Genomic DNA, 27,812 nt, shown 5'->3' on the forward strand with positions numbered 1-27,812 from the left:
GACGACAGGACTATAATTCCACACTATTCCCACCAACAGGGTTCTGTGTCCCCATTCCCTCCACTGGAAACTGCAGTGGTTCTCCCAAGGTCACAGACACGGGTTGACTATTATATATGTTATGTAATATTAAATATGTATTACATATGTATTTGGTCCTCCCTTCTCTTCTAAGTCACACCTACACCGGTTACCACTTCCGAGTGTCCTTTTTCCTGTTTTCTCTCCGGTCCTGATGGAGTGGGCGTCCAGAGCCCTCTGTTCATCTCCATGTCATTTCCCTACCACCTTTAAAGTGAATAGTTAAGGACTAAACTCGTGGCCTGGCACTAAGTAGACATTCAACAGGCTTGTCAATTAAAGAAAAAGAAGTGAAGGAATGAAACAGAGAGTGCCCAGGATGGCAGTGGACAGAGAAAGAAAATGCTGTGTGCGTGTGTGCATGTGTGTGTATGTGTGAGTGTGCGCATGTGTGTGTATGTGTGAATGTGTGAGTGTGTGCATGTGTGTGTATGTGTGAATGTGTGAGTGTGTGCATGTGTGTGTGTGTGTGTGCATGTGTGTGTGTGAGTGAGTGTGTGTGTGTGAGTGTGTGAGTGTGTGCATGTGTGTGTGTGCATGTGTGTGTGTGTGTGTGTGTGTGTGTGTGTGCATGTGTGTGTGTGTGTGTGTGTGTGTGTGAATCTGTCTAGGTGGGTGGGGTATGGGCTCCCGGCCTTGCTGGGGTGCCCATGATTGGGTGCAGACCCTGCAAGCTGACAGTCGCAGAGGAGGCGCCAGGGCGCGGGTCGCAGCCTCAGCTCCCCGCAGGCAGGTCCCCCTACCCGCCCGGCCTGGGCGAGCACCGGCTTGAGAGACAGGCGGCCCAGCGCCCTTTCTGGGAGCTTGGGAGGAGGGCCGGTGGGAGGGGAGAGGAAGGAGGGACCCTGCGCCCCGCCCACCGGCCCTCCCCGCCCTTCCCTCCCTCCGACCCTTCTCCTTCCATCCTTCCAGTCCCCTCCGGCTGCCTGACCAGAGTCCGCTCTGGCGCGCCGACCGCTCTGCGCTGACCGCTGAGCACTGGCCGCTCCCCGAGGACTGGCTGCTCCCGCGCGCTGACCGCTGAGCGCTGACCGCTGAGCGCTGACCACTGAGCGCTGACCGCTGAGCACTGACCGCTCCCCGAGGACTGGCTGCTCCCGCGCGCTGACCACTGAGCGCTGACCGCTGAGCACTGGCCGCTCCCCGAGGACTGGCTGCTCCCGCGCGCTGACCGCTGAGCGCTGACCGCTGAGCGCTGACCACTGAGCGCTGACCGCTGAGCACTGACCGCTCCCCGAGGACTGGCTGCTCCCGCGCGCTGACCACTGAGCGCTGACCGCTGAGCACTGGCCGCTCCCCGAGGACTGGCTGCTCCCGCGCGCTGACCGCTGAGCGCTGACCACTGAGCGCTGACCACTGAGCGCTGACTGCTGAGCACTGACCACTGAGCGCTGACCACTGAGCGCTGGCCGCTGAGCGCTGACCACTGAGCGCTGACCACTGAGCGCTGGCCGCTGAGCACTGACCACTGAGCGCTGACCACTGAGCGCTGACCACTGAGCGCTGGCCGCTGAGCACTGACCACTGAGCGCTGACCACTGAGCGCTGGCCGCTGAGCACTGACCACTGAGCGCTGACCACTGAGCGCTGACTGCTGAGCACTGACCACTGAGCGCTGACCACTGAGCGCTGGCCGCTGAGCGCTGACCACTGAGCGCTGGCCGCTGAGCGCTGACCGCTGAGCGCTGACCACTGAGCGCTGGCCGCTCCCCTCGCGCTGGCGGGATGTGGGCGCGGCCCCTGTGGGTGCTGCTGGCGCTGGGGGTCCTGGGCGGTCTTGGCGTCGCAGGTGAGCGGGGCTCCCTTGAGTGGGTGGGGGGCCCAGAAGCGCTGAGGCAGGACCGGGGACAGAGGGGTCCTCAGGGACAGGGCGGATGGGGTCCCCGGAGTGGGGTCGGGGGGTTCGGGGACAAGGCTGATGGGTCCCTGTGGCGGGGGGGGGGGGAGCAAGGCCTCCGGGATCCCCAGGACTCTGGTGGGGGGCACAGGCCGAGGGCTCCCCAGGGCCCCGGGGGTGCACTGCCCTAGGGTGTGTGCGCCTCGCAGCCTCACGTCCTGCAGGTGGGCGCAGCCTGACTGCGAAGCCCGTGCCAGTCCGGTCGGAGGTTGTTCTCTGGTGGGGTTGCGGCTTCCTGATTCAGTGTATGCGCGCATCCGTCATTTCCCAAGTCTTACATTTCCTCCTGTCATTATTTCGATTTATTCTGTGGGGAGAGAGACGGATCCAGAGCCTCTCTCTGGCATATGCGGCACCAAGGCCCGAACCCCACACCGTATGGCTTGCAGGCCAGTGCTCTAGCGGCTTGGCCAACTCCCAGACCGCCCAAGGTTTTGGACGGTTCACTGGGTGACTGCCAATGAGGGCTCCGCCTCTGACTAAGTCCATGGTGGCCCAAGGCCTCTGCTTCCAGCCTCTGCATCCAAAAACAAACTTTCAAGTGGACAGAGGAGTTGGGCCAGGAGTTTCTACACACCAGCTGTCAAGGCAGGTGTCACCTGGCCTCTTGGAGAGGAGAGGAGATGCCTGAGGGTGGGGGGTGGGGCAGCTGCGGCGGAGCCCCAGGAGTGGCGGTGGGACACAGACAGGGCAGAGCTCAGGGGGAGGCTTGTGGTCCCTCTAGGTCCCTGGAGCCTATGCAGGGAAAATCCTGGCCCCTGGTCTGCCCGGGGCTCCTCTGAAAAGGATGTCCAGTATGCATGTATGTGTTTTAAATAAAAACAACACACTCACTGTCAGAAAACCTAGACCCCAAGAAGGTATTTTAAGTAAGATATATTGAAGGGCCAAATTAAAGCTCACACTTTACCCTGTCTGAGGACCTGGGTTTAAGCCACCCATCCTCCCTGCAGGAAGAAATCTTCATGGGCAGTGGTTCAGTGCTGCAGGTGTCTGTCCTCTCTCTCTCTCTGAAAATAGGTGCTGGGAATGGTGAAATAATGCTGCCAGTACACCTCAGCAATAAGTCTGGTGTTGAAAAAAGAGATTTATTGATAAATTCACATCAAAGATGGCTCTTAAGAAGTACTTAGGTGGTAGGGGAAGCAGTTACAGAAGCCAGACCTTCCACCTTCTGCAACCCACAATGACCCTGGGTCCATGCTCCCAGAGGGATAGAGAATGGGAAGGCTATTGGGGAGGGGATGGGATGTGGAGATTGGGTGGAGGGAATTGTGTGGAGTTGTACCCTCCCATCCTATGATTTTGTTAATGTCTCCTTTCTTAAATAAAAAAAATACTTAGGTGGAATATATATATATCTCATATTTACACATATACTATTGTGCAGGGTGGGGCAACCATATTTTCTTTAAACGCTGTTTTACTGAGATCTGATTATAAAAAGTCATATATGTGTTTAGTGTATATGACCTGATGGGTTTGAACATGAGCACCTGCCCTTGAGGCTGTCACCACACAAGAGTTAAGGCGGTGCAGGGGGATTGCTTCAGCCATCACTCGAGCGTCCTGTGTGGCTGAGGCTCGGCCAGTGCGGCCAGTGCATTGTTGCCGGCTGTGTGAGCATCCTGGCGGCTGGGCATCAGGACGGCCTCCCAGCACCTGTCCAGGGAGAGGCTAGAGTGGCGGGTCAGGTGCTGTCAGGGGACAGTGGAGCACTCCAGGCAGGCAGCTCAGCTTCCACGAGCTGAAAGCAGGTGTTTTTTTTTTTTTTTTGTTTATTATATATATATTTGTTATATATATATTATATATAATGCTTTCTTTTCGCCTCTGAAGCTTTCTGAATTTCTGACTCTAATTATCGTATTTTCCTACAGTTTATTTATAAAAGATTTATATTTTTGTGGGGCCAGGCTGTAGCACACTGAGTTAAGCACATATAGTACAAAACTCAAGGACCAGCACAAGGATCCCGGTTCGAGCCCCTGGCTCCCCATTTGCGGGGGGGGGGGTTGCTTCACAAGTGGATGGTATGCTTGACAAAGCAGGCTCACTATCCAGGTGAGCTAGGTGGCTGTCCAATGTGAAGAAATTGAATGTAAGTGAAACCGCTTCTGCCGGGAACAGATGATTCTAAATACTTCAGAGTTTCTACTACTCCAGAGTTGTATTTGCTTGTTTGCTTTTGCGTGCACGTGTGCGAGAGAGAGAGAGAGAGAGAGAGAGAGAGAGAGGGAGGCAGCCCAAAGCACTACTCTACCACTGGTGATGTTCAGTCCTGTTCTTATCTAGTGCCTGGTTTCAAACCCATGGTTTTAGGCACGAGATGTGTGCTCAACTGCTGACCCTCCTCCCAGGCTCAGAGTCTTGACTGCTGATCACTCCACTCTTCTGCTTGTGGAAGGAGTCTAGGACCAACCCAACACCGCTGCTAGGAGGAATCACCCCAGTCAGGCAGCAAATAACATACACACTCTTCATTTTCACGAATGATAAATTTGATAAGATATTATAATCTATTTTATATTATCTTGTTTACTTTAAAAATATTTATTTATTTTAATGACAGAGATACAGAGAGAAAGATAGATAGAGATAGAGATAGATAGATAGATAGATAGAGAGAGAGAGAGAGAGAAAGAACAGAGCCCTGCTCAGTTCTGGCTTATGGTGGTGCTGGAGATTGAACCTGGGAGCTCAGTGTCAGGCAGGAGAGTCTTCTACAGAATCATTGTTTTCTCCCTAGCCCATTTTATTTATTTCAAAACTTCAAAAAGTGGCCTGGAGGCTGGCACAGCAAATAAAGCAATGAAGTCTTACATAAGAGGTCCTGAATACAGCCCCCAGCATGATGACTGACAACTTCTTTTTTAAAAATTCAATTTACTTATAAAATAAAAAAATAGAAAATATAGGATCAGAGGATCAGAGGGGGTAAAATCCTACACATTTCCCAGCACCAGAGTTCCATATCCCATCCCCTTCACTGGAAGCTTTCCTATTCTTTATCTCTCTGGGAGTATGGACCCAGGGTCATTATGGGGAGACTGACAACTTCTGTGGGAGTCCTCAGGACCTGAAGATAGAGGGGAAGAAGTCTTTTGGCAAGGGAAAAAGGCAGTCACAGGTTGAAGCCATACTGATGGGTTTTAATTCTGGACTTTGCTTTTAATTGACTAGGTGGCTGGTGGGTAGGTGACTAATCTGTCAGACTCTCAGTTTCTTCATCTTTGAAATGGATGAAGCGTCACTATGTTTGTGTTGATTAAAGACTCAAAATACGGGGGCCAGGTGGTGGCACAACTGGTTAAGAGCATGCAGTGCAGTGCACAAGAACCCAGTTCAAGCCCCTGGCCCACACCTGAAGGGGGAAAGCCTCACAAATGGTGAAGCAGGGCTGCAGGTGTCTCTCTGTCTCCTTCCCCTCTCTATCCCTCCTTCTCCTTCATTTTTTTTCTGTCTCTATCCAATAATATATAAGTAAAAAAGAGTTTTAAAAAGACTCAAAATATTTATCCAACAAATAGCAACTACTGCTGTCACTATTTCCCTACCCTTGGTGTCTAGCGTGAACTGGAGGTGGGAGCTATTACAGGCTCCCACAAGGAGGCCGCTGGGTCGTTTCATCCATAGCTAGGTGGAAGGGGACTGACTCTCTCTCTCTCTCTCTCTCTCTCTCTCTCTCTCTCTTTTGCCTCCAGGGTTATTGCGGGGGCTTGGTGCCTGTACCAGGAATCCACTGCTCCTGGAGGTTATTTTTTTACCCTTTTGTTGCCATTGTTGTTGTGGTTATTATTATTATTATTGCTGTTACTGATGTCATTGTTATTGAATAGGACAGAGAAATGGAGAGAGGAGGGGAAGATAGAGAGGGGGAGAGAAACATAGACACCTGCAGACCTGCTTCACTGCCTGTGAAACGACCTCTTTGTGGGTGGGGAGCCCAGGTCTCGAACCGGGATCCTTACTTTGGTCCTTGTGCTTTGCACCATGTGCACTTAACCCGCTGAGCTACTGCCTGAGCCCGGGGACCAACTCTTATTCCAGCCTATTCCCTCTTAGCGGCTTGGCCTTTCTCTACCATGCAGACCCAGTAGGGGCCTACAGAAAAGGTTAAGAAGGAGAAAAGCTCCAACATTTGCTTTACCTATGAGAAAATTGTTAATTCTGCCTCTGGAAAGAGGCAGATAAACCACCGGAGGACAAGGACGAGTCTGCTTTGTTAATATGCTGTGCCCAGTGCGCTGGCACTTGCACGACAAAATAAATGCCCCCTGAATGTTACAAATAGCATCTAGAGGTGACATACCTCCCTTTAAGAAACGCAGCCTTTGTCACAGGAGATTGCCAGAATGCTCCCTCTGAGTACTTGAGAGGATATTCTACATAGAATACAGCTTTTCTTTTGGCATTTGGACTTCTGTACTGTTGCACTCTTGCGACTTTTGATATGAGAGTACCGCAAACTCAAGGGACCCTCTGCCTCTTGTTCCCTTCTGGGAGAAAGTGCTGGAGTGCAGCACTCTCCTTTACCTCCTCAGGATTGTGAGTGTAGACCGGAGGTCTCCTGAGGACGGCATCAAGTGGATCCAGGGGGGGGAGTCTGCTCTGCCTCCAGAATTTCCCAATAGAAATTCCTTCTCTGAAGCTCCTGCCCCACGTGGGATCTCTGGTTATCATCTCCTCCCAGCCCTAGGAATGCTCCTGCATTGTTGTAGGATAACCAGGAAGCATGCCCACAGAAGCCACAGTTCATGCCCCAGCAGACAGATAATAAGTGGGGAATGACTGAGCAGCTCTAAGGGAAACCACTCAGCTAGATACAGCCCCTCCGCTGCCCACAGTGCCGGCCTGCCGCTTCCTCCTGTAGCTGTCCTCCTTTCTCCTGAACCCTGGCCTTTCCTGAGTGGGACACTGCTCAGGTCACCGGTACAAGTGCAGCTGGTGACAAGGACACGACACTGCCTATTCTTTCTGAAAATTGCTGTAGTTATTCAAGAGTGAATTTCTCCAGCAGACATTTTATAAAATCTGCCTTTCCCTGTAACAGCATCTGTAGGAACACTTTACTTTTAGAAATTAAGTTCCTTGAGCTATGATATATGTACAATAAGACTTATCCTTTATCAGCACAGTTTTATCAATGTTGACAAATGTGTATAGTAAAGTAACCATCATTAGAGTCAAGCTATTATGGAATATTTCCATCACTTGAAAACATTCCCTTTAGTTTTGTTGTCATCAATTTCCTGGCTCCACCTCTAGTTTTTGGTGACCACTGGTCTATTTCCTGACCCATAGGGATGGATCTTCCCTTGACAAAATGCCATATATGTGAAATTAAACAGTCTGTAGCCTTTCAAATGGCTTCATTTTTCCTGTCATTTATTTATTTATTTTTATTTATTTATTTATTAAAAGGAAACATTGACAAAACTATAGGACAAGAGGGGTACAACTCCATACAGTTCCCACCACCAGATCTCCATATCCCACCCCCTCCCCTGGTAGCTTCCCTATTCTTTATCCCTCTGGGAGTATGGACCCAAGATCATTGTGGGATGCAGAAGGTGGAAGGTCTGGCTTCTGTCATTGCTTCCCTGCTGAACATGGGCGTTGACAGGTGGATCCATACTCCCAGTCTGCCTCTCTCTTTCCCTAGTGGGGCAGGGCTCTGGGGAAGTGGAGCTCCAGGACACATTGGTGGGGTTGTCTGTCCAGGGAAGTCAGGTTGGCATCATGCTAGCATCTGGAACCTGGTGGCTGAAAAGAGAGTTAACATACAAAGTCAAACAAATTGTTGATCAATCATGGACCTAAAGGCTGGAATAGTGCAGATGAAGAGTTGGGGGGGGGGTGTCTCTCCATTCTGTAGATAGCTAGTATGTATATTTTAGTTCTATTTCAAAGGGCCTGTGGCTATACTAGTTTTTTTTTATCCCCCCTGAGCCTGAGATCTTATATGCAGGTGGATCCAAGTTATTGTCTGGGAAGATGATGTCATGGCTGGAAAAAGGACCAGAAAGCTGGATCAGGGAAGAGAGTAGCTCCCAGATATGGGAAAGGGGTATAAATATTGTTGACTGTCAAATGGATTCTTTCACTTAGTGTAGTGCTTTAGAGAGTCATCTTTGTTGTTGCATGTGTCAGAATGTTAACAAGTTATCAGAGGCTTGTCCTCCGTGTTTCTCAGGTGTTGAGAGAATTACCTCCAAAACAGTGGAACTAGATCTGTTCAACCTGAAAAGTACAACTTTCCATTTGGATAGATAGACGTGGGTCATGGATAAGTCATTAGATGCCCCCCACCCCTGGTACACAGTAATATCTTTGCAGTGCTGGAGACAATCTTATAACAATGAGTGCTTTATTGTCCTTGGTCCTACAAATGATGGCTGTCGTGTGGCCAGATACGTCAGGTCACAGTCCTCAGGACAGAGACGCAGCTAAGCAAACCTGGGCTGTTGTACTACAGAAAGTTTCGGTAGCATTTCCACAAAAAAGCAGCTCTCCATGAGCCTGCCTTTCTGTTTTCCTCTCATCTTCCCATATATGTCCCTCCAGTGGTTAAGTTAGTGAAGATGTTCAGTATTAAATGAAAGAATGAGGTGTATACACTCACTATAAGCAAGTTAAGCATCGATGAGTGAAGCTTCTGGTCCCCTGGGGTCCTATTCTGCTATCATGCTCACGGTTAGTACCTTCCAGCCAGACTTCCTCCTTGCCTGTGAAATTGTTCGTGTGTGTGTGTGTGTGTGTGTTTAGAGAATTCCTTTATTTACACCTGTGATGTAATTTTAAACTTTCAGAAGTCATTGTTTCCTTTTTTAAATTTTCTTTTTAAAAGATTCATGATATACGTACAGTAAAACCTATCCTATATCAGCACAGTTTTATCAAGAGGAAAACAGCTCTGGCTTATGGTGATGCTAAGGATGGAGCCTGAGTCTTGTGAGGTCTCACGTATTCCAGTGCTGTGTTCTGGCACACTGAACTAGCTCCCTGGCCCAGTCCTTCCTTTAATACTGGGAAAAAAACTCTGAAAAATATACATATATATATATGTTTGGAGTTGAGAAAATTATACTCCATTTATCCCCGTATACTTTTAAAAATAAAATCAATTTTCTGGATGACTTTGAACAGGCTACCTTACCTCTAAGTCTAAGGCTTTTGGTGTCTCAAGTGCCCAGTGAGCTGAAAAGCAGGAGAAGTCGAAGGCAAGACTCTGCTCCTGCCCTTCCCGCCTTAGCTAGAGAAGTTTTTCCTTAACTGATTAATAATGAAGTTCCATGTAAAGTCCCTTTGCAGGGGTTGGGGAGGCAGAAGGTCCTGCGGTTAAAAGCAAGCTGGAAGGACTTCACACTGCAGTGCATCTCCACAAATTAGGTGGAAGGCACAGTGGGTAGAAACGTTACAAGTCTGTGTAGGCAGCCCTAGCTTTCTCTGCTAAGGGGTCCTTGAGACAAAGCTGGGTCTGTGGTTCTAGACACCTACTTTAACCATCACCCTTGGTAACTGCTGTCCCCCAGTGCCCATGCTCTTGTCAAAGTTGCCTTTAAGGGGAAGGTTTGATCTTCTCCCCAGAGGTGGAGAGGACTGTAATGATTCTGCTCTGAGGTTTCTATATGTTGAGAATAGATACATTTTCTCCCAGAGAGGCTTCTGAATGAAGCCTGTGGGAGTGGGCCAGGCATTTTATGTTTGAGTTCCTCAGTTCTGTGATTCCAAAAGGCTATGGGACTTTGACACAGAAGACACTCTAGTTTCTAGACGGTCCAGTGTACTCTTGGGACTCTAGGTTTAAACAAACACAGATGTAGGAAGGGAGGCAGAACAGGGGATATTCAAAATTAACCTTAGTTTTCTTTTTGCTTAAAAAGTAATTCAGCCTGCTGTAAAGAGTTGTGTGGTACAGAAATGTATGGAAGTCTAAGATTCTTGTTTTTAGAAGAGCTAAAGAAATTTTAACTTAAAAGAAAATTTGACAATGCAGAGTTTTTTTGTTTTTTTTAGGTATATGCCATCCAAATATTTATTTATTTATTTATTATAATTATTTTTATTTTTATTTTTTCCTGCCACCAGGGTTATTGCTGGGGCTGGTTGCTGGCACTATGAATCCATGGCTCCTGGGGGCCATTTCTTCCTTTTTTTTTTTTTTTCTTTCTACTTTATTTAGTTATTTCTTCTTCTTTTTAAATATTTATTTATTATTCCTTTTATTGCCCTTGCTATTTTTTTTAGTTGTAGTTATTATAGTTGTTGTTATTGATGTCATTGTTGTTGGATAGGACAGAGAGAAATGGAGAGAGGAGGGGAAGACGGAGAAGGGGAGAGAAAGACAGACACCTGCAGACCTGCTTCACCGCCTGTGAAGCGACTCCCCTGCAGGTGGGGGAGCTGGAGGCTCGAACTGGGATCCTTATGCGGGTCCTTGGGCTTTGTACCATGTGCGCTTAACCTGCTGTGCTACCGCCTGACTCCCTCTACCCTATTTTTATCTGACAGGACAGAGAGAAATTGACTGGGAAAGGAAGACAGAGAGGGAGAGAGAAAAACAGACCCCTGCGGACGTGCTTCACTCATGAAGTGTCCTCTCTGCAGTTGGGGAGTGGGGGATTGGGCCTAGGCCCCGTACAGGGTGACATGTGTACTTTACTGGGTGGGCCCTGCCCGGCCTCTCATCATAAATAATTATAGGGTCAGCTACAACAGGGTCATGTCACTTAATATACCCTAGGTATCTCTTTGTGTCAGTTTGTGCCTTTTGATTATTTATTCCAAGGTCGTAATTTTCGCTGGAAGATATACTATTATAAGGATATGCCAGAGTTTACTTCGCAGACTCCCTGTTGGCAGTTTTTGGGAGTATTCCCATTTATTTGCTGCTACAAATAAAATGGCTTAGAACGTCCTATTTATTATGAACGTTTTTGTTCAAATGTTTCTTAAACTATTGCAGTTGGGCCAAAGGACATAGATCTTTTAAGTGTAAATTCTAATAGACTTTGCCGAATTGCCCACCAGCTTGCCTTCCTGCCAGACAGGCTGACAGAGAGCATGCAGTGCTGCCCACTGCACACCATAGGACGCGAGCTGGAGGAGGACAAGTAGCAGAGTTGAACAGCTGCATGCCAAGCTGGTCACCAGCAGGGCGCTGCTGGGCTTGGCCACCACACTTGGCACAGCCTTGCCTCTTCACTGTGTTGAGTCAGATGTCAGATGGAGGTGGAACCCACACTGATAGAATCTTCCGGAACTTGAGAAGCAGCATTTGAATCAAATATCAGACCTGCTCATGCACTGGGGTACGGGGTGCTACTCCTTGCCCCATGGGTCACCCTCCCGATGCTTTCCGGCTGGAATGTATGTACCCCCAGGGCTGCTGACACCGGAAAGCTCATCTTGTCCAACACTGTTTATTCTGGAGAGCACAAAAAGGGAAACAGAAGTGAAGCAGTTTGACCGAGACACACAGTTAGTTTAGTGGCTTTCATGGGTGTAACTCTTATCTCTTGGCTAGTGAAATCTTGAGTGTTATCTTGTTAGAGATCATGAAAACAGGGCGGGCATGGGCTTCACTAATGCAGGAAGTGAATTAAATGGAAGTGCGGAGGAAGGAAACAGATGTTTGGCGAGCATCCATGATAGACACTTCTACGTGTCATCTCATTGCATTCATTTAAAACGTTATTTATTTATTTTTGGTAGGACAGAGAGAAGTGGAGAGGAAAGAGGAGAGAGATAGAAAGAGAAAGAAAGAGAAGAGGGCCTGCAACACTGCTTCATCACTTGTCCCTGCAGATGGGGACCAGGGACTTGAACCCAAGTCCTCAAGCATGGTAATCTGTGCACTCAACTAGGTGCACCACCACCTGGCTTATGAGGTAAATATGCTTATATTTGGGATTCTGGGGGGAGGGCATATTGGGGTTCTTAACTGATGTTGCTGGATTAGACCTGCTGAATATTAAGGAGCAGTGCTAAGTTTTGAATAGGATGTGACAGAATTAGAGTCCTTGGGCCTTAGACTACAAGGGATGAAGAGATGAGCTTACAGTCAGTGGCATGGTGAGGGCAGCTTAAAACATGAGGGTTCCAGCCTGCTGGCCTACGAGTCCACTGTTACGCAGTGAAGGCATTCTTTATTTTACCACTAGAGGTAAGAGAACCTCTGGTCTGGGCCCTCAGCCCAGAGGGTGTTAGACACTCATTTTAGATCACAACCCTACAAAGAATGAAGCTGTCTGAAGATGGGCTTTGTGTGGTGTTAGGCACATGACTGTCTGACCCAGTTAGAACTGACGTCCAGACACGATCTGGCTTCATTTCCAAGGTCAGTGGCTACTGGTTGGAGGGCCAGAGTCAGGATGTGACCTGTGGTCAGAAGTTTTGAACTGGGAGTCGGGCTGTAGCACAGCAGGTTAAGCGCAGGTTGCGCAAAGCACAAGGACCGGCATAAGGATCCCGGTTTGAACCCCGGCTCCCCACCTGCAGGGGAGTCGCTTCACAGGCGGTGAAGCAGGTCTGCAGGTGTCTGTCTTTCTCTCCTCCTCTCTGTCTTCCCCTCCTCTCTCCATTTCTCTCTGTCCTATCCAACAACGACAACAACAATAATAACTACAACAATAAAACAACAAGGGCAACAAAAGGGAATAAATAAATAAAATAAATATTAAAAAAAAAAAAGAAGTTTTGAACTTTGTTCAAGTGGACCCACTTGCTCAGGCCAGGACCCTCCCTCCCTCCCCACTGTGCTCCGCAAGCCATTCCTGGCGCTGGCCACACTTCTAGCACCACTTCCAGCCAAATCCAAACCCTGTCTTCACCTGTTTATACTATTGTAACAGCTTCCTAGCCCTCATCTTGTTCACTTACTGTGCCTTTCTCTGCTCACCTCACTCTACTTCCTCCAGTGGTTTCTAGCAACAAGGAGAATGAAAACCATGTTCCCTACCGGGACCTTCAGTTTCCCAGTGTGAGTGCTTCTCCAGCCACCTCTCACCCTGCTTCCCTCTTCATGCCCTTTCTTCCTTTGAAAATATCTTCTAATGGATTCTTTCTGGATCGCTCAGGGTCTAGGTCTCCTGACACATGCCATTTTGAAAGTTCCACTTAGAGCAACCTTTCCTGACCATCTTTTCCAAAGAAGACTCCCTTCTCTCATCAATGCTGTCTCTTTATCTTGCTTTATTCTCTTTTTAAATTGTTAGTATTGATTTTGGCAGTGCAGGGACTTCTTTTTTATGTTGATTTTATTTTATTATTTTTAAAAATTATATTTATTTATTTATTGGATAGAGACAGCCAGAAGTGAAGCAGGAAGGGAGTGATAGGGAGAGAGAGAGAGAGTAACAGTGAGAGAGATACTTGCAACACTGCTTCACCACTTCAAAGCTTTCCCCCTGCAGGTGGGGACTGTGGGCTCAAACCCAGGTCCTTGTGCACTGTAACATGCGCTCAACCAGGCGCGCCACTGTCTGCCCCCCGAGACTTCTTTCTTTTTTTAAAAAACTTTTTTTTCTTTTTTATTTAAGAAAGGATTAATTAAAAAAACCATAGGGTAGGAGGGGTACAACTCCACACAATTCCCACCACCCAATCTCCATATCCCACCCCCTCCCCTGATAGCTTTCCCATTCTCTAGCCCTCTGGGAGCATGGACCCAGGGTCACTGGGTGGCAGAAGGTGGAACGTCTGGCTTCTGTAATTGCTTCCCCGCTGAACATGGGTGTTGACTGGTCGGTCCATACTCCCAGTCTGCCTCTCTCTTTCCCTAGTAGGGTGGGTCTCTGGGGAAGTGGAGCTCCAGGACACATTGGTGGGGTCTTCAGTCCAGGGAAGCCTGGCCGGCATCCTGATGGCATCTGGAACCTGGTGGCTGAAAAGAGAGTTAACATACACAGGCAAACAATTTGTTGAGCAATCATGGACCTAAAGGCTGGAATAGTGGAGAGGAAGTGTTGGGGGGTACTCACTGCAAACTCTAGTGTACTTCTGCTTTCAGGTATATATTTTGCAGTAGTTTACGGATACGTGTGAACATATGCTCTCTCTCACAGAAACTGGTGTATATCTAGGTTTTGGGACTTTGTTAGAAAGTGAACCACCTGAGATGAAATTAGAGTGTACTATGAAAGGAAAGGTCTCACCCGAGTAATGAAGCTGAAGGGTTGTCATTCCACACGTGAAGTCTCTGGACACAGTCTGAGGTGAAGCATGTTGAGGTGGCCATCGTTACATTGGTTAGGTTGTGATCGGCCGATGCAATATTATTTGATATGGATTGGGAGAGGCATACGGGAAAGTGGGCCCTATCCAAGGGTTCCAGGACTGGGGGAAGTAGGGGCTCTATAGTGGAGATGTGAGGTTCCTGCTGTCTTAGGGTTCAAAAAGACAATCGATAGTTAATGTTATCATCACATTAATTGGTAATTGGGTTAACTTTGAAAAGTCCTTTTGTTAGGGTTTGCTGTACAGTACCCAGTATCTTGTATATAGCTGTGCTTTAAAAAACTTTTTATATTTATTTATTTATTTTCCCTTTTGTTGCCCTTGCTTTTTATTGTTGTAGTTATTATTGTTGTTGTTATTGTTGGATAGGACAGAGAGAAATGGAGAGAGGAGGGGAAGACAGTGAGGGGGAGAGAAAGACAGACACCTGCAGACCTGCTTCACCACCTGTGAAGCGACTCCCCTGCAGGTGGGGAGCCGGGGGCTCGAACCGGGATCCTTCCACTGGTCCCTGCGCTTTGCGCCACGTGCGCTTAACCCGCTGTGCCACCGCCCGGCTCCCAGAGACTTCTTTTCTTACCAGAGCACTGCTCAGCTCTGGCTTATGGTGGTATCGGGGATTGAACTTGGGACTTTGGAGCCTCAGGCATGAGAGTCTCTTTGCAGAACCATTATGCTGTTCACCTCCTGCCCTGGAGCAGCTCTCACAGTGAAGAAGTAATAGATATCCAATAAACTTTCAGGTTGTAGAGACAGCGCATGTGGGTAGTGTGCTACTTCGCCATACGAGTGAACCGATTTGAACCTGGCCTCCACTGCACTGAAGGGAGTTCCAGTGCTGTGGTTTCTTTTACTCTCTCTCTGCCTCTCTGCCCTCTGATCATCTAACTCCCCACCCCCCTGCTCCTCATCATCATGAAAGCAAATAGATCTTCTCAGTAAGTGACCAAGAAAGCTCAGGCTGAGCTGCAATGTCCAATAATAAGTAGAGGTGAGATGACCTAGGGCGTGAAGAGGCCAGAAAGGAGCCAACAGACTTGCTTTGGAGTAAACACTTGTATGAGGTGATAGGAAAAGAGGTCTTGTTCTTGGGTGACTCAGTCAGGCAGGTGACTGACAGGAAATCGGGCATGTCCTGAGTCATCTTGTGTCCCCAAGGGTCTGAGGGGAAGTGACCCGGCAGAGGTCAGGGGAGGGCTGAGGGCCCAGACCAGACGTTCTCCAGACGGGTAGTGGCATATGGATCATATGCCACCCTCCAGGAACTAACCAGGCCCAGCCTGCTTGGCATCTGAGATTAGCCAGATCAGGGAGGCTCAGGGTGGGATGGCCAGAGCTTGCCCTCCTTTTCCAAACACCTTTCTTTTTGTTTTAGTCTGTACATTACTAAAAATCATCTTATTTACTTATGGAATAACAGCCATAAACTGAGAAGGAAAGGGAGCCAGAGATAGAGACCTGCAGCACTGCTTCACCACTCATGAAGCTTCCCCCCTGCAGGCGGGTAGCAGGGCCTTGAACCCAAGTCCTTGCACATAATAACATGTGCTCTCAACCCCTCCCCCCTTGTCTTAGTCTTCTTGAGTCTTCACGAGAGAAGCTCACTGGTCTCGCCGGGGTGGCCCGCTCCTGCACTCAGACATTCTGTCTTCTTGGACAGCATGAACTCAAAATAGTTTTTATTGATGTCTTATGGCTTCCACGGGTTCCAACTCTTTTCCTTGTTCCTCGTTTCTCTCTCTCCCCCCTTCCCGCCCTTTGTCTTCTTTGGTTTTGTGAATTAGGCAGATGTGCCAAACCACAGCCTTCTACTTCTGTTTTCCGGGCAATTTTCTTGGCTGATGTTAACTTATTTTTTCCTAATTTATCTCTTCTTGGCCATTCCTTCTAGATCGGATTTTGGAATACTAGTATTCCACATCAGATCTCAACTCTGAGAACTCATGGTTTCCCCAGCCTGACGGAATCTTCCTCTCCCCTCTAGGCTGCACTGAGTTGTGTAAATAGTGTCGTGCAGAAAAGTGTCTTAAGGGGCCAGGCGGTGGTCACCTGGCTGAGCACTCACACTACAGTGCGCAAGGACCCAGGTTCAAGCCCTTGGTCCCCACTTGCAGGGGGGATGTTTCACAAGTGGTGAAGCAGGGTTGTAGGTATCTCTCCCCCTGCCTCCCCTCCTCTCTCAATTTCTCTCTGTCCTATCCAATAAAATAAAAAGATTAAAATAAATATTAATAAATTCTTAAAATAAGCAACAACAGATTTTTAAAATAAATCAGCAATATATTCCTTCAAAAAAAAAAGTGTCTTCAGAATGAGAAAAAGAAAAAAACAAATGTAGCGTGCCCCTGCCTTAAGCAGCTGGAGCTGCAGGGTGAAAGCAGCAGCAGCAGCAGTGGCGGCGTCCGTGCCAGCCCTGCATGCCAGGGCTGTGCCCAGAGTCGGCCAAGCGTTGCTCACTTGACTCTTGTACACCCGCCTTAGGGACCAGGCTCAGTTCATGCTGCCTCAGTGCTCTAGCTGGACCGTAGGCGGTAAGGGATGCTGGACGCTGTTAATTCTTGTCAATGACTAAGTTCAGGTAAAGATCCCTCACTTTTCCAGCCAGGCAGAGGCTGGGCAGGGACATAGGCCTTATGGATGGAAACAGAGGCCCAGACTTTCCACGTGTGCAGGAGGGGAGGTGGGCTCCCGGTGCAGTCTCTCATGAGTCCTGACTTGTAGTGCCTGCATTCCAGAGCACCTGTCCTTGGCATCAGGATGGGGGAGGGTCACCGGTCCTCACAGAAGCCACCTACAATTCACTGTAAAGAGGAGGCAGGGAGAGATGGGTGACTCTGACACCCCTAAACCAGGCCTGGCTTTCTAAGGAGGATTCCAGCAGCTGTCGTCCCCAGGCCACTAGGGACCACCCATTGCTGGGACTCACTCACGTCACAGCCGGCAAGACTTCCCATTGCGGCTGTAAGTCAAGGCCTCAGAAGTAAGAATGTTCACTTGAGATGAGTGAATGGGTTAGTGAGCAGCCTGGGAAGAGTTCTCAAAACTAATCTGACAGTGCCCACATGTGCATGGGCCTCTTCTTTCTCCTAACTTCCTGTGGTCTCTTCTCTGTAGTGAAAATCAGTGGCATTTGTGTCCAGAATTTGTCCCCCGCCCCCCAATGCCAGTTCCCACAGAGACTTCAAAAAGAGAGGCTGGTACTTAAAATAGCTCAGACTGCTTGTCTCAGAAGTCTTCCAGTAAAGCAGCTATGGCCACAGCTGGTTAGGGAAAGAGTGAGCTAAGAGGCAGCCAGGCTGCCCCTCAGGGAGAGACCTCCTGCTTGGTTCTCTAGTGGGTTCTGAACATTCCAGCATTCCGAATCTGGAGACTCTGGGAAGACTGGTCGCCTTAGCTTCTTTATAGACGATGCATGGCTCCGGCCTGCCCCAGCTCAGAGGTGGCCTTGACGCTCCAGAGTCAAGCCTGAAACCATTGTTATAACCCACTGACATCTCTGTCCTCATGTGCAGAGTTGGAGTCCGGAGCCTCCAGGGGTTGTAGTGACTCCACCTGCACAACTGGGAAGGTTCTCGGATTTGGACAGACTCAGTGGTCGGAGGCAACATGGGGCCTCCAGGTGCTGGTTGTTTGTGAAGGTTCTACATAAAAACTAGTGTTTTGAGAAGAGCAATGCAACTTTGAGTTGTTTGAAGTACTGTTTTAATCCAAATTCTCTCTCTCTTTTCAAAATATTCATTTATTTCCTTTTTGTTGCCCTTGGCTTTTTTTTAAACCTGTTTATTTTTTACATTTTTATTTATTTCCTTTTGTTGCCCTTGTTGCTTTATTGTTGTAGTTATTGTTGTTGTGGTGGTGGTTCTGTAGCTAACACTGACAACATGCCAAGTGTGGTGGTTCTGTAGCTAACACTGACAACATGCCAAGTGTGGTGGTTCTGTAGCTAACACTGACAACATGCCAAGAATTCCCTTCATTTCCAATTTTTGGATACTTTTTCGTTGCATTGTCTGCATGTGCTTTCCCAGCTCTGCTTTGACAGTGTGAGACTGTTTATATGTAAGTGGCATTTTCAGTATGCCAAACACGTCTCCCTTGCCTCATTGATTTCTAGGGCAGATTTTGCAAAACAGGTATTATCACTTCGTCTCTATGAAGTTCAGTTGCCCAAGGTCTTAACCTGGCAAGTTTTTCTCTCCTTCTTCTTCTTTTCTTTTGGGGGGGCATTCCAGGGAATCAGACTCGGCCTCACGCAGAAGTATGTGTTCTACCACTGAATCGCACCCCCACGCTTCATGATATGACTAGTAAGAGGAGTGTTCGGAACTCAGATCCAAGCCCTCCAGCTCTGAAGTCGTCTTCTTCTAGCATACCCCAGTCAGCTTTCTCTAACATTTGTGCAGCTCTCTGATGCCTTCTGTGACTGTACATGTGAGAGACATGTCTTGGGAAGCATGGGGAAATTTCACAAGGCTAGCTTTCCACTGAGAGGTCCATGAGATGACCTTTGCAGTCCTACCTCCCCTCCTGCAATACGTTAATGCTAGTGTGTCTGGGCCTTGGGTCCTCTAGGAGTGGTTGTGAATTTATTATTTATTTATTTTCCCTTTTGTTGCCCTTGTTTTTATTGTTGTAATTATTATTGTTGTCATTGTTGTTGGATAAGACAGAGAGAAATGGAGAGAGGAGGGGAAGACAGAGAGAGGAGAGAAAGACAGACACCTGCAGACCTGCTTCACCGCCTGGGAAGCGACTTCCTGCAGGTGGGAAACCGGGGGCTCAAACTGCGATCCTTACGCCGGTCCTTGCACTTCGCTATTATTTATTTTAAAATATTTTATTTATTTATTTTGACTAGAGACAGAGAGAATCGAGGGGGGATGGGGAGGTAGAGAAGTGTGGGGGGGAGAGAGATACCTGCAGCCCTGCTTCCCCTCTGTAGGTGGCCACTGGGGGCTTGAACCTGGGTCTTTGCACTCGGTATTGCGTGTACTCAGTCAGGTGTGCCACTGCCCGTGTGGCTGTGAATTGATCAGTAGAATAGGGAAAGGGTGCAATGCCATTGTTTTGGACTCTGGATTTTCATCTGTACAATGTAGGTATTATAGCAGTTGTGAATGAAAATCTTTTTTTATTATTTGACACCTTGGGTCTGGGGCTCAGTCATCCTCCATCCGTTACTGTGGTGTCTTTATGTAAAGGGCGGCGGATTCCTCCCCACCCTCCTCATTCTTCCTTCGTTACTGAACTGCTTGCGCTTGGTGAACGTGAATAGCACAGCCGGGTATGTCCCTGTGCTTCTCCAAGCGGCAAGTCTGGACATTTGGGACAGTCGACAGTGAGGGGCTGCCGGCCAGTCGCTTTGCTGAGCTGGCAGGTGTGAAGGCTCACTTGAGAGTGTGCTGCTTTGCCTGACCAGATGCTTATGCTTTTGTCCTCTCTGTGTTGCAGGGCCCAGCATCTGTACCACACGAGGCGTGAGCTCCTGCCAGCAATGTCTGGCTGTGAGTCCCATGTGTGCCTGGTGCTCAGATGAGGTAAGGAGCAGATGTTTGACCTACTTCTTCACCAGAACTAGCTACCTCCAGTGTAGGAATGGATCCATGGAGAAATCTCTTCCCTCCAAAACTCACAGCCACTTGTCCCTTCTGAGCAAATGAGGGTGAAAATCAAACAAAACAGAATGTCCAAGTAAGCGATAGCGGGCTGGTCTGACTGGCTGTGCAGCTTGACCAAGGCATTGGTCAGTTCCCCGGGCCTCTTAGTCTCAGTGAAGACATTGTTCTCCACTGCACCACATCTCACTTGCTTGCCTTTTGTTGTGGTGAAATAACTCAAGGAAGCAAAAAGCAGAGACAGGAGAGGTACAAAGGGGATGCTGGCTCACAGACTTCTAGGGAGTTTAAAAGACAGGCCAGTAGGAATTGTGTGTGTGTGTGTGTATGAGTGTGTGTGTGAGTGTGTGTGTGAGTGTGAGTGTGTATGAGTGTGTGTGTGAGTGTGTGTGTGAGTGTGTGTGTGAGTGTGAGTGTGTATGAGTGTGTGTGTGAGTGTGTGTGTGAGTGTGTATGAGTATGTGAGTGTGTGTGAGTGTGCGTGTGTGTGAGTGTGTATGAGTGTGTGTATGAGTATGCGAGTGTGTGTGCCTGCATGTATGAGTGTGTGTGAATGAGTGTGAGTGTGTGTGAGTGTGTGCGTGAGTGTGTGCATGAGTGTGTGTGAGTGTGTGTGTGAGTGTGTGAGTGTGTGTGTGCTTGTGTGGGAATGTGTGTGTATGAGTGTGAGTGTGTATGTGTGCGTGTGTATGAGTGTGAATGTGTGTGTGAGTGTGTGAGTGCGTGTGTGCGTGTGTGTATGAGTGTGAGTGTGTGTGTATGAGTGTGTGTGTATGAGTGTGTGTGTGTATGAGTGTGTGTGTGAGTGTGTATGCGTGTGTGTGAGTGTGTATATGAGTGCGTGCGCGTGTGTGTGTGCAGTGCTTCTCTCTCCCACTTCTTCTCTGGTGACTGAGACCCCCATGGTTTAGCCTTTTCTTCTATCCTTCTCTTCTGTCCTTCCTCCCTTCCTTTTCCTAGGTGTCCATGAGGGGAAGAGTTAGTAAGGGTGGGAGGGTGACAGGAAAGGGTTAGCTATGTCTGGGAGGAGGGTTTGTTGTGTCTGGGGCCCTAGGGAATGAGTGTGTCTGAGGGAATGATTATGTTTGTGGCTGGGGTGGGAATTTGGAGCTGGCAAGAGCTGGGGGTGGGGTTGGGGTGGGGGGAATGGGAGTGAATGTGAGTGGAGAGAGTCCAGAGATTGTTAGGTTCAGTAATGCAAGAAATTCACCAAGAGAGACCAGAGTGATGCAAAAGCAAAGAGCCTTTATTCTAGCTCGGAGTTGGGGGCTAGTTGGGGGCTAGGGCCGAGACTTTACAGCTGTCTAGGTGCTTGACCCCGAACCCCAGCACAGGAGGAGATATGTAGGGTGTGGGTTACACGGCACACACGACAAGCTTAGCCTCCTGGTTATCTCCTTTACACATCTGGGGGAGATGTGGGGAAATGTTTAACAGTCTATCTCTCCAGAGATGCCTTTCTTAATGCTCAGCTTAGCTTTGTTCCTGTTGACTCAGGGCCATGGGTTCAATTTCCAGTCATGGTCCTGAATTCCAGGACCTGTTCTTCTGAAACTGGGGCCTGTCTCATGCCTGCAGTTTCTGGAGCCTGTCATGGAGTCACTGCAGTCTGCACCCTTCATTCCCTCCTTGTGGTTTGTCTCTATAGCTAATCTTAGCTATAAATTTTCTGTCTCTTGGCTTAAGGGTTTCGGTAGCCTTGGAGCCCCCAACACAGGGTTTAGGCCCGACTGGTTGGGGGTTGCCAATTTCGTACCTGGAGGCGGATAGTAAATAGCACTCCTGAGTCTTTCTCAATCGCATACAGCCTCAGGCCCCACGCCACCTCTACCTCTCAACCGGTTGCTCTTTTTTTCCTTTTTCGGTAAACCGGATCTGTATCTGGTTGCATCTACCCCCGGGTGTGTTTTGTGGAGTGGGCAGCAAGTGACAGGGCCCTCTCTGTTGTCTATTGGGCCTAGATCCAGATCCTAGTGATCTGAAGTCCCCCACACATTTAAATGCAATATAGTCATTTTTAACTGGAGGTGTCCATGACTCCCGGTCCTCCACAGTCTTTACCAGATAGCAGAGGTCGAAGTTTAAGTCTGGATACCAGGTTCCAACTGGGTGGAGTCCCGTCTGAGATGTAATCACGTCCCTGGTGTCCGGAAGGCCATGTCAATGTCCATTTCCCGATAGATTGAGGTTGCCAACTCCCGATGCCTGCCACTGGTGGCTTCTGTTGAGCTAGTGACTGGTCCCTCCCAAAGGCTCGTAGCACAGCACTCCAATTGTCCTGCAATATAGGCTGGAGATCTGTAAGAACTTGGTAACAGTGGTGGGATGGATCAGAGACAAGAGCATCAGGGATCATGACAGCAGCAGTCTGCCAAAAGCCATTTCAAAGGGAGACAGTTTGTTTACAAATGGGAAGCAGCACACTCTCAGAAGGGCCAGGGACAGGAGGGATACCCATCCCCCGCCAGTTTCAAGGGTTAATTTAGTTAAAGTCTCCTTCAGGGTCTAATTTACCTATCTACCTGCCCAGAGATATGGGGCTCATTAGCACAATGAAATTTCCAATTAGTTCCCATTTCTCGGGCCACTAACTGAGACATGAAAGCAGTGAATGTCTGCTTACCAGAACCAATGGTGAGAGGGAACCCTCCACCTGGGCACTACTTTATCTAAAAATTTTTCTTGCTCACCATCCATGCCCCCTCAGAGTTTATTGGATAAGCCTCTACCCAACCTGAAAATGTGTCTATAAATACCAGCAAGTACTTATACCCCAAAATCTCTGGTTTCACTTTCTATAAAATCTACTTCTCAATGTCTTCTCACCTTTTTTTTTTTTCTTAGTTTTTAGTCTTAATCTCCCACCCATTTTATCTTTTTATTTACTGTAGCAAGGGTCTTTCAATGCCAAGACTGGCCCTGCTTGCTGTGTAGTTGCACAAGCGGCTTCATCTGCCCTCTGGTCTCTTTTCTGATGTCTGGGTCAATGGATCATGGCTGCTTCTTGCAGGGTCCATGCGGCCTCCAGCAGGTTCAGTACCTGGTCCTTGTGCTGGATCTTCTTCCCGGTGGGGCTCAGGAATCCTCTCTCCCCACGTGCTCCACGCACACGCCATGTAGCAAAGGCATACCTCTTGGCAGTCATGCTTTTGGGGGGAGCCTCAGGATCCATCTCCGACATCAGGGTGGCAGGGTTCAGGCTGGTGGCGGTGCTGAACTTCACTCATGGCCTGTCTAGGAACAGAGCCTGGTAGCAGGTTAGGTGGGCATTGGACTTGCCCCAGTGATGGCTTGTCTGCTTTCCTTACCTGCTGTGCCACAGGTGCTATTGTCCTCAGGCGTTTTTGGCCATCCAGCAGCCACTGGGTCCAATATTTTGACAACAGGCGACGGGTCTGTGCCATGGCCCAAGTTGTTGCGTCAACACTTCCCGGCTTATGCCTTTAAGTTCATCCACAAGCAGTCTAAATGGCTTGTTGATAAAACAGCCTTTCTTCCAGTGTCCTTTCTCTTTGCAGTAGCATCACTGATCTTTCCCTACCCTTAGCCCCATCTTTCTGACTTTTCTTTTCCCTCTGGGCACTGTCCCAACTTCCTTTTTTTGTTTTTTCTCGAAGTCCAATGTCCCAATGTCAAAACATTTGCCAGCTTCTTAAAAACCCTCTGAGCAATCTCTCAGCCTTCCTTTAAGTCTTTCTGTCTTCTGTAACTTTCTTTTAATATCTGGGGCGGATTTGAGCAACAAAAGGCCAAATTTAGTGACATTCTATTTACCTTAGAGAGATTTGTAGGGCATTTTATCGCCCCTTGGAGACCCCCTAAGAGAACCTGGCGGTATGATTGAAGGGGTATCACTGCTGCAGCCGTACATTTGTAACCAGTAAGACATACACAAAACCAAATTAGGAGTTCACCAAAATTGACAATCTAATGACCAGAATTGGCCTATACATCTCTATATAATTTTAGAAGGCCTTTTCAACAAACAGGCACACCAGTATAGTATATAAAGTAAATACCCAATGTGCTGGCATGACAAAATGACTACCACTTCTCTAGCATAACTTCAAAACCGCTTAAACAATTTAACACAACATTAAAACTCAAATATGGCAACTCAAAAGGCTAAGACAAACCTCATAGCTTAAATGTTCCAAACAATCTTCTACTTTCACATCACCCCAAAACAGCAACTCCAGACCAAATAATTCTGTTAAATCAGGACTTGCCAAAACATCAAATCTTTTATCAGACCAAAAAAACCATGTATTAACTTAATTTATCAAGAATAAACCTCTGACAGTGTCTTAAAACAAACCAGATAATTTTTTACTCTCTAAAAGAACTAATTAAGGTTTGACAAGTAGAATCTGTACTCTCAAAAGCCAATTATTTGATAATAACTTTTGTAGTCTTTCTAAATAGGGGAGTTATCTCAGAAACAACTTTATCAGAAGAAGCAAGTTGCTGTGAAAGAAAAAGTAACTAACTCATGAGTAAGATAAAAAAAAATCTCTTAACAAGTTTCAAAGTAAAAAGTTTCAACGGGAACATTTTTATCCATATCTGACATAAAACTCTCCTAACTTTTTACCTAGTCTCTCTCATATTTCAATATATAAAGTTCTTTCTCAGGGAAACCAGGGGCACACTTCTTGAATAAAATGTAAAAAGGTTAGCTAAAACATCTATATAGTTCTACATTAAACAGCCCCATATTTATTTGATAAGTTTTATTTGAAAAAAAAATTTTTTTACACATCTTATTTATGATAAACCTCATTTATCAGAGCAAAAGCCTCCGACATGAAAGTCATTAACATAACCATTGTGTTATCTTTCACTCACCCAGGCCAGTTTTACTTCTTTAGTTGAGAAGGTATTTTTAAAACTTTTACCTATAACAGTCAAGATCTAGACACATCCTCAGTGCGTGATACCTAATTTTAAGAGGCTCTGTTTGAATTTTAAAGAACATAAATTTGAAGGTTATCTTTTTAACCTCCTGTAGCAATTCCTGTAAGCCGGAATCTCTAAACCAAATTTAGTTTAACTAAGCTTTAACACACATAGTGACAATGTTTCTCAAAACATTTATGATGCCAGACGAATGCCAAATTCTCTGTGGACAAATTTCCACAAAACAGTTCACAGGGCATTTTGGGTGCAATCCAAAATGTACTGGAGCTTTTTCAGTTAAATACATAGATAATTTGCATATCAATTTGGAGATGAAGAATTGTCATGTTAATTACTTAGACTTTTACTTTAAATCTTTAGCTATCTTAGCAAATTAACTTTTTGTGTTGGAAACTCCCTTTTTTTAAAAAAAAACTTTGTCTGATAAGAATGCAGCTTTAAAGTTACTTACATTTTTAACCTTAAAATTAACGTTTCTCAGGCCATAAAACCAAACTTAAAACACACATATAAACAGCAATATATCTCACACAGTTTTCAAGACAAAACATCTCACATTCATACACCAAGATTTTTTTCTGATCTACAGCTCCTAGGACAACCTTAACTAGCTCTAGAAAAAACAAGGAGGAAGAAACAAATTTCCTTTACTTCTTTCCACGAGAAGCCCAAGAGGCCCAAAGACTGTTTCTGGACATCTCTAGCCAGCCCACCTTAACGGAAACTTTTATTGTGCCTAGCACAAGAATTTTCAAAGAATTCAATCATTCAAAACACTCACTCACAACACACCACCTGTCAGTCAGAAGAGCGTGCTGAAGATCAGGCCAGGTCCAGACCAAAACAGCAAAAGGCCAGGAATTAAGTATTCTAAAGAGAAGAGCTAAAATGACCAGGGGCCTGTTCTCTTGGTGGGGGAGCACAGCGAGCGGCCAGCCGGCCCCGCACAGGTGGGGAGGGAACCAGATGGATGGCTGGCCGAAAGGCCATCCCCCTTCCAAAAGCCATACGCATGCTCACAGGAGCTCCCATCCGCACCCATGGGCCTGTCCCATGTGACAGCCACGCCATGGTGGGGCAGAGGGTCTCCCCTGCGCTACAGCCACTGCCTGGCCCGGCCCACGGGCTGCATCCGTGACCAGCCTACCCAACTCCTGTGTGGGCGGGTGGGTGCCCTCAGGGTCCTGCTTCTGCTACTCAGGCTTAACAGAGAGACGACACTGAGAGACAAAGACAAGAAAAAACCCAGCTGGTAACCTTAGGCCAGAACCAAATCTGGTCCTGTTGCTCTGAGATAATTTTCTAATGTTGACCAAAAAGAAACAGGGACACAACAAAAAAACACAGACAAACAAGAGGAGAACAGACCAGTGCGCTTAAACAAATATGGCCCTGGCTGGACCAACAAATATCTAGACAATACCTCACACCAGATTCCACATCGGGGTCGCCCTAATTCCAGGTAGGGCTCATTTTGACCCTCAGTTTAACTTACCCCTGATTCCATGTTGGGGGCGCCCAGATTTCACGTAAGACTACTGGCTACAATGCCCTGAGGGTGCCAGTGGGAAGGTGGGAGCGTCTTCCTCTCCTTCCCGATCAGCTGCCATATTTAGGGCATCCCCCTAGGCTTTTGCTGACCCCCAAAACTTAGGCCTATACTGGCGTCCAATGCCCTGGGTGTCCAATGCCCTGTGGGTCCCTATTCATCCGGAGTTCCTAATATTAAAGACTTAGCACCCTAGTCTTGTTGATGAATTCCAAGGATCCCGGACGAGCCCCTATATGTTAGGTTCAGTAATACAAGAAATTCACCAAGAGAGACCAGAGTGATGTAAAAGCAAAGAGCCTTTATTTCTAGCCCAGACATGGGGCTAGGGCCGAGATCTCACAGCTGTTCTAAGTGCTTGACCCCCGAACCCCAGCACAGGAGGAGATATATAGGGTGTGGGTTACATAGCATACATGACAAACTTAGCCTTGTAGTTATCTTCTTTACACTTCTGGGGGAAATGTGGGGAAATGTTTAACAGTCTCTATCTCTCTGGAGATGCCTTTCTTAATGCTCAGCTTAGCTTTGTTCCTGTTGACTCAGGGCCATGGGTTCAATTTCCAGTCATGGTCCTGAATTCCAGGACCTGTTCTTCTGAAACTGGGGCCTATCTCATTTCTGCAGCTTTTGGAGCCTGTCATGGAGTCACTGCAGTCTGCACCCTTCAAGATCACAGAGCAGCAGGCTGAGTCACTGGCCTGGCAGCCACAGGTGCCTACCTGAAGTCTTGGCCTGGCTGCTCTCAGCTACCTGAGGCGCCACCACAGCCTATCCTGCCTCTGCAGTTTTGATTGCTCAGCCCCAGCCCCCCAGTCTCTGTCTGCTTCTCTTCCCACTGTGCTGAGTTTCCTAAAAAGGCAGCCTCCCTGGTGGGCTGCTTGGGGTGAGGGGGTGGGAGCCGGGAGGTTGTGCTTATCCCTCATCAGAATGGCCACAAAGGCAGAGGCCAGGCCATGTCCTCCTCTGGCCTCTGCACAGCTCAGCACGGAAACTGCTTCCAGAGGCAGCTTCCCAACATCTGGGCCATATTGACTTCATTTAGCAAATGCAGCATCCCTGGGGCTAGGAGGGGAGAGCAGGGTGAGCCCTTCTCCTCCACGCCCAGGTTCTCTACCCCTCTGGGCTGAGCTGGCTGCGAGGTGCCATGCGGCTCCTCCTGCTTCCCTGGTTTCCACTGTGTGGCTACTAGTGATGCTTATCACTGCTTCTTTTCTACAAGGAAGCTGAGACTTTGTACATTGGACCCGGTGGGCGGGCTGGGCACTGCACCACTGTGCTGGATGACCTGAGCAGGGGCTCAGAGAAGGGAGAAACCCTCATGTCACTCAAGGGATGTTTCACAGCCCCGTCTCTCCTCCCCGATGTAAAGCCGGAGAGAACGTGGTCAGCTCAGCTGCAACCTCAAATCTGGGGGAGGAGGAAAACATCCCTGGAGTCTCTGTCACCCCTCTTGATCTGCAGAGGCATCAGCCATGTAGCCCGGCATACTGAGGCCTGACACCAGTCC

The 27,812-nt window shown here is 47.9% G+C and overlaps 1 protein-coding gene and 1 long non-coding RNA gene across 2 annotated transcripts in view; one reads left to right on the forward strand and one right to left on the reverse strand.

The window, feature by feature from the left end:
• Positions 1 to 1,760: 1,760 nt before the first annotated feature.
• Positions 1,761 to 27,812, forward strand: part of ITGB3 (integrin subunit beta 3) — a 72,250-nt gene continuing 46,198 nt past the window's right edge. The window contains exons 1-2 of the mRNA XM_007535934.3: positions 1,761 to 1,870; positions 19,670 to 19,755. Of these exons, the coding sequence (XP_007535996.1) occupies positions 1,807 to 1,870; positions 19,670 to 19,755 (150 nt within the window). The 5' untranslated portion in view covers positions 1,761 to 1,806. The remainder of the gene's footprint in view (positions 1,871 to 19,669; positions 19,756 to 27,812) is intronic.
• Positions 21,059 to 26,642, reverse strand: LOC132541799 (uncharacterized). Its single transcript, XR_009552878.1, has 2 exons — positions 26,249 to 26,642; positions 21,059 to 22,201 (listed from the first exon to the last, which is right to left on the reverse strand). It is a non-coding gene; the product is annotated as an uncharacterized LOC132541799 (long non-coding RNA).

Source organism: Erinaceus europaeus, chromosome 12 (genome assembly GCF_950295315.1).
Source record: "Erinaceus europaeus chromosome 12, mEriEur2.1, whole genome shotgun sequence".
Classification (NCBI taxonomy): Eukaryota; Metazoa; Chordata; class Mammalia; order Eulipotyphla; family Erinaceidae; genus Erinaceus; species Erinaceus europaeus.